Source organism: Aplysia californica, unplaced genomic scaffold (genome assembly GCF_000002075.1).
Source record: "Aplysia californica isolate F4 #8 unplaced genomic scaffold, AplCal3.0 scaffold00302, whole genome shotgun sequence".
Lineage (NCBI taxonomy): Eukaryota > Metazoa > Mollusca > Gastropoda > Aplysiida > Aplysiidae > Aplysia > Aplysia californica.
Window position 1 is genome coordinate 421,828 of NW_004797572.1, and position 6,562 is coordinate 428,389.

The 6,562-nt window shown below is 43.3% G+C and overlaps 1 protein-coding gene across 3 annotated transcripts in view; it reads right to left on the reverse strand.

Annotated features, from left to right (window-relative positions):
- LOC101849066 (dedicator of cytokinesis protein 1) overlaps positions 1-6,523 on the reverse strand; it is a gene marked incomplete in the record, with an annotated part of 83,956 nt that extends 77,433 nt beyond the window's left edge. For all 3 annotated transcript variants that reach the window (XM_013084557.2, XM_035970659.1, XM_035970658.1), the window contains 1 exon segment: positions 6,372-6,523. In XM_013084557.2, the coding sequence (XP_012940011.1) occupies positions 6,372-6,417 (46 nt within the window).
- Between the last annotated feature and the right edge of the window lie 39 nt (positions 6,524-6,562).

Here is a 6,562-nt window from a genome sequence, read left to right on the forward strand (position 1 = left end):
CTGGGGCAGGCTCGCTCCAGTCTTTGATAGATGGTCTGCAGTCTCATTCCCTGGTACTCCAGAATGGCCAGGCACCCACTGCAGTGTGACCCGGACGCCATAGATGATTGGTTCTCTGTTCTTGGGTGGGTCAAACTCCTCAAGTAGTTTTGTTGCTTCTTGCATAAAGTAGGTCTTCTGGATGCATGTTCTTGGTTCCCACTCATCTGCCATTTTCCTGTTTTCGTTCGTGTCTTCTAGCCGCTCAAATTTTTCATAGGTGTTGAGTGTGGCACTCTTTCTTCTGAGGTCCAGTGATTCTATGTTGGTGTGGATTTTGTAGGCGCTTGTAGGCGTGGTCTTCATCGCGCCAGAAACAAATCTGAGTGCTTGGTTCTGTACTCTGTCAAGCTGTGAAAGGGAGCTTTGGCTGGCTATGGATTGTAGTGGTATGTAGTCAATCACAGATCTGACATACCCTATATAAAGTTGTCGGAGGGTTGCTTTGTCAGCTCCCCAGTTGAGTAATGAAAGGTGTTTCAGGAGGTTTAGTCTGGAGGTGGCTTTCTTGGTCAGCTCCTCTAAGTGCTCTTTGAGAGACAGCTTTCGGTCCAGTTGTACACCAAGGTACTTGGGGTAGTCCTCATGGGAGGCCTTCCTCAAGTGTCCTCTGTGAAGAAATCTTGCTGTCACATGACGTCTGGATAGTTCTGCAAGACAGAAAGTTCTTGATCCAACTGTACATCTTTCCTGCTATCCCAAGCTTTTGCATTTTGTAGAACAGTCCCAGTCTCCACACACGGTCATACGCCTGCCTCAGGTCGATGAAGACGGCCACAACATTGTCTTTATCTTGAAAGGCATCGCTGGTCATCTGGGCAAATCTGATGAGGTGGTCAATAGTTCTTTTGCCTTTCCTGAATCCTGCCTATGATGTGCTGATTGTTCCAGTGTTTTCCATCCACCAGTACAGTCTGTCGTTGACCATTCTCTCGACGACCTTACCCAGGCATGATGTTAAAGAGAATGGTCTGTAGCTTGAAGGCTGGCTTGCTGGTTTGTCCTTTTTTAGTATCGGTGTGATGTTTGCTTTCTTCCATTCTTTTGGGAGCTGTCCCTCATTCCAGGTCCTATTGAAGAAGTCCAGGAGTATCAAGAGTGAAGACTCTGTCAGGTTGAGGATCATCTCATTGGTGACGTGGTCTGGTCCAGGGGCCTTTCTCTTTTTACACTTTTTGAGGGCTGCCTTCATTTCCGTCAGATTGAACTCCTCAAACACCTCCAGGTTTGCCTTGGGGGTCTGTTCTGCCCTTTTGGTCAGCTGCTTTATTGTGTGGCTCAGTTTGTTCTGGTTTCCTTTCTTGCTGATGCTAGCAAAGTATTTATTCATAACCTCAGCTCTGCATGTTTCTCCTTTCTCAGTTGGTTTCATTGGGGTGGGGTTTTTCCTTCTTTTTGTACCTGAGAGATTGGTAAGCAGGTTCCAGGCTTTCCTCCCGTCCTTACGCAGGTCTAGTTCTCCACAGTGTTCTCTCCATGTTTGTCTTTTCGCACTTTTGGTCTTCAGTTTTACCTTGGCAGTCAGGTAGTTATAGTGCTTTCTGTTTTCGGCTGTTGGGTTCTTCTCAGCACGCCGTCTGGCTTTCTTTCTGGCCTTGGTCAGTTGTTCCAGTTCTTTGTCCCAATAAGGGCAGAACTTCTTAAGGTTCCCTCTTGGAATCGCTTCCTTAGCAGATGTCTTTAGTGCTGTGGTGATGTCCTTGTAGCACTCATCAATTGGGTTGGTCGTGCATACATCCAGGAGTCTACTTTCAAATTTCTCTTAGTCGAGCTCCCAGTTTGTTTTCTTGTAGTTCCAACTGCGTCTTATGGGGTTGGTCGGTTCTCGTTTCCTGTTGCTGGATATTTGCAGTAGGATTGGGCGGTGGTCACTTCCTATGTCATCAAGGACAGTCATGGAGCAGTGCGGGTGACGGCTCTATGAAGTAGGGTGGGAGGTGTCTTGTCATTCTGAAGTGAAATGAGGCTGCTTGATCTCAGTAGTTTTTCTAGAACTGTTCCTGTCAAGTCTGTATCACTGTAACCCCACAGTGGAGATTGAAATCTCCCGCAAGAATGGTATATTTATGGTCTGTATTCGGGAAGTTCAGCTCGAGAGTAGATCTCGGTGAGCAGTATACATTGTAGAAGGTGTAGGTTGTTCCATCTGACTGCTGCACATTCACTTCCTGTATGTCAGTCTCGTCATCGGTTTCTGGGTGAGAAACCTCAGCGGTGATGTCATTACGGATGAAGGTTGCAATACCTTGACATCTGGTGCAATTGCAGTGGTACATTGAGTAGCCTGTCAAATGGAGCTCTATCCGCTTGGGTAGTTGGGTTTCCTGTATCAGGGCTACATGAATTCTTAAGTCTGACAGTGTCTTTGCAAGCTCCATTTTCTTGTTCTGTATTGATGAGATGTTCAGTATATTCAATGTCTGTGTGTCTGTAGGTTGGGGGGGTCTGTAGTGTCTGTGTGTTGCTTGTGGCCCCTATACCTGCAGTGTGGGTCCTATGTAGCTGACTTGTCACTCCCGCCCCCGGGTGAAGGCAGAGAGCGTGGACCTTGATAACCGAGGTGACATCCGAGCTCGTATAGTTTCATCTGTTGTAGAGGCATTTTATTGGTTTGGGGGTTGTGAAGGCTTGTATGCATCCCTGTAGGATCTCAGGTAGGTGGTAGTCTTGTCCTGATACTAGCTTGTGCCCAAACATCTTGCCACAAGAGAGCAAAGGTGCAATGTTCACTGTCCTGCTTTCCATCAACCTTCACAGGGATTTCTTAGACAGTAGACAACCGTAGGGGGTGTAGGCACACTCTAGTTCTGAGAGATGGGAGCCTCAAAGTGCAACCAATGACAAGTGATCATCTGAGCAGTCCAGTAAGGGGTCCCATTGAGTAAGGGAGTAAGGGGTAACGCATTCCTTCCACAGTGAGTCGTCTACATCACCAAGCGTAGCTTGTGTTTGCCCAATCCCCGCCACCAGCTGTCTCCTGACTATCTGCTATTAACATTTCCGTTCATAGGGCAGAATAATTCGAGGGATGGCCAAATCTACTCAGAGGATCATCACGTCATGGGTCAGCGAGCATTTGCCAGGATATCTGTAGGGACGTCATCTGTTTCCAGGCAGCCTATTCCTTACAGCTACAAGGCCTTCTGGTTCTGCGGAGGCATCTCACAATGAGTCATCTGGCAGTCTGTGGGTACCATGCCCCGTCTGTAGAGCTCCCACGAGAGGGAGGGAAGAAGATGTCGACAGTGAGTTCCGGAATGAACAGGTTGGCCTGCTGTGATGCCAGACCTACCTTCTACGAGCCAAAGGGTCGTTGCTCATTTCGCACCTCACAGGCCTATGGTACCTCCTGGCCAGAGCTCCGCCTGCAACCCCTACTCCTATGCACAGAGCAAGGGTCCCCAGGCTGCTCGACAAGGACGGGGAGTTGACTTGGTTGAAGCTGGCTTGCCAGAGAGCGTCCGGGGTTTCACCCTCAACCCTTACAGCCCATGTACCTATATAAATAGACCTACTTTCATCTGATCTCACCTGTTTGTTTTCATAAGAGATTTACGACGCACGCAACTGCATAAAGCCATATGAGCGAGCGAAAAAAAGTTGGTTCTATTCGCAAGTTCACTGCACAGCCCGATTCTGGTCAACACCTCTACTAAAATGCTAAAATACTAAAAATTAGGTGCAAATAAAATCTTAACTCATTCGCTACATATTATTTTCGGCTTGTGGACGAATTTTTTTCGGAAGGGCGAAATGAGATGATGACTAGCGCTCAGTTCAAAGGTCTGTGGGGCCACAAATTCAAATAAATATCAACATATCATGTACCAAAATTTTCAGTATGCTTTGTTGAATACATCTGTCAGGTTTATTCGTGTATTTTTCAACTTTTGTCTGCAAAAGGCGATTGATAATAAATGCAAAACAATTTTGCTTGGAGGCGGATAAAATTTGAAAATAAAAAATAAATCATCTTTGCTGAAACTAAAAAAAATATGTTTGCACTTAGCAAAATAACCATAAATGAATATAGAACTGGGAATATTGAAAAATTTGCAGTTATTTACATGATACATTCCATAAAATTTGTACATTTGGATCATAACATCCGATATTTTTTTTTTTTAAAATGTTTTTTTTTAAATCTTGAAAAAAGGACAATAAGTATGCATTCACAAACAGAAAAAAAAACACTCTCTATCTCATATGAAATTATTCAGAATACATGTCTTCAGTGGTACTTTTTGTGTAATTTCACCAAAAAGTAGTGATTTTGGGGAGAAAAAAATATTTTGACAATTTAGATCTCAACCTAGATCTAGCAAAAATATTGATTTACTGGCAATTTGAGTCCAATAGTATCAATATTATAAAGAAGAGTCATACATTTCTTTAGTGAGCAAAATAATGATACATTTTGTTGTGTAAAAGTACTAAAACTGGTGTCTGGGCTATAGTTCGGGCATCCCGATAAAACAAAGTCGTATAACTACGAAATCGCGTTTCAAAACTGAATCTAAACTTCTGATTTTCAGTGGAAAGCCTGGACCGGAAGTCAATGTTATATTATAACCTTTATTTTAACATGAATATGAGGATTGGAATAAAAATTTAAGCTAGAATTACAGGACGGTTCTCGAGCCGAGCGTACGGAAGACACTGTCGCCGCACCGCTGCCCACGGCTCGGCACAGCTAATGAGTTAATTCAAATTAACTTTTAAAATATATCATTAAAAGTTTTAAGGTTTTTTAAAATTTTCCATAAAGGCCACAAAGGCCTTTATAAAATCAAGGAATCAGTTTGGATCAACGACGGAAAACAAATCTTGCAATTTTTCGCACCTAAAATATTTCCTTCGGGTCTCTCCGAAGTCTAGATTATATTCTGTTAAAATGTGTCTAATGGTGAAATCTGTGTCACATCCGACACAGAACGGCTTCCCATCTCCCTGAAGGAGGTATAAAATGTCAGGGATGTGTGTCCCATGCATAATCGAGTAAAAATGACATCGTCTCTTCTGGAGAGGCCCACAGGTTTTCGCGGACCCAGTTTGGGCTTAATGCTTTGAAGTTTGTTGTTTTCTTGTCTTTGGTTGGATCCTGATTAGACTGCTTGCAAAATAACATATTATAAATTCATGCGCCCCTCCCTCTCAATTCAACCTGAGCATTTTACTATGTGATGCAGTAGTGTTTTGTACTCCTTCTAGAAACATATCAGGAGCGTCTAGAAAGGTTATTCGAATGGGCGTAACTACTCGTAATGTCTTATCAGCTTATGAGAGGGGGTTATTCATGATGTGTTTGTAACCCTTTATAACTTTATACTAGAAAGCTATGAAAGAAAGAGTGTTATTCTCATTGTCGATTAACACACTCCCACGGTATTCATGGCGAAAACACACGTTTCCCGGCGCACATGCTGTACACTAACAGTACACACTGGGTGACCCCGGCGGCCTGCCCGGAACGTCCGACGTAATCGGTTGCTGATAAGATTCACATCTCAGTCTCAGCACAGACGCAGGACAAGAGTTAAAGTAAATCCTGGAGTTAAGAACGTAAACCATGGCAATTTCATTATAATAGATCTAGATCTAGATCTATTAGTAGGTAGATCTAGTAACATACTGGCTTTAGGACTTTAGGCCTTCCGTACTGATTTTGATAGCCATTGAGTATAATATAATTAACATTCATTGAGTTCAGAGTGGTCGCTCGTTACGGAAGTCTTCCCCCGGAATTGAACACTTTCTAGATTTAGAAGAAAGTATAGATTTCTAGGCCTATCAAAAATAGAACATCTAATTTAGAATCTATACTTGGGAAGATTGAAGAATACCGGACCACTCGTACATTATTGCACAAAAAAGTGGGGTAGGTGGGGCGGGTGGTTGGGGTGGAGGAGGGGGGAGGGGGGGTTCAGGGGGGTCTCCCCCCTGACAAAATTTTAATGAATAGATCTACCGGTCCGAGATTTTCCATTGAGAGATATTAAAAACGGGAAAATTAAATATTAATTCCTAAGGTTGAGACATAGAGGCAAAGTCAGTCCGCTGGTCCGGTATTCTTCAATCTTACCCTAAACTTGAACAAAACTGCGTAAAGGTTAACATTCATGAAACGGGCCAAACGTTTTTTGTTGTTTTGTTTTTTTTAAATTTAAAGCAAGTCAAAAGGCAAAAAAGGAAGTATTAAAATTGGTAGCCTGCCTCAGGCTGACTGGACTTCTCACTTTCTGCAAGAGATGCTCGATAATATAAATAATCGAAGTCAGTTTAAGTGGTCTAGAATCTAGCTTGAGCTAAAACCTGTAATTTAAAGTTCTTACCAACTCCAAGTTTAGTACGACTATCAGTTTTTCTCCAAATCTTCATTGTTATCTGCCTCTAACGATTCAGTGTAGCAGAACACTTCACTTCCGCGATCATAGTTACTTCCCTGATCGCTGATTGTGTTTCAAGCAGGCAGCCATAACAGTCACGTGACAATTATCCCTTCCGATGAGTGAGCACGCATCCT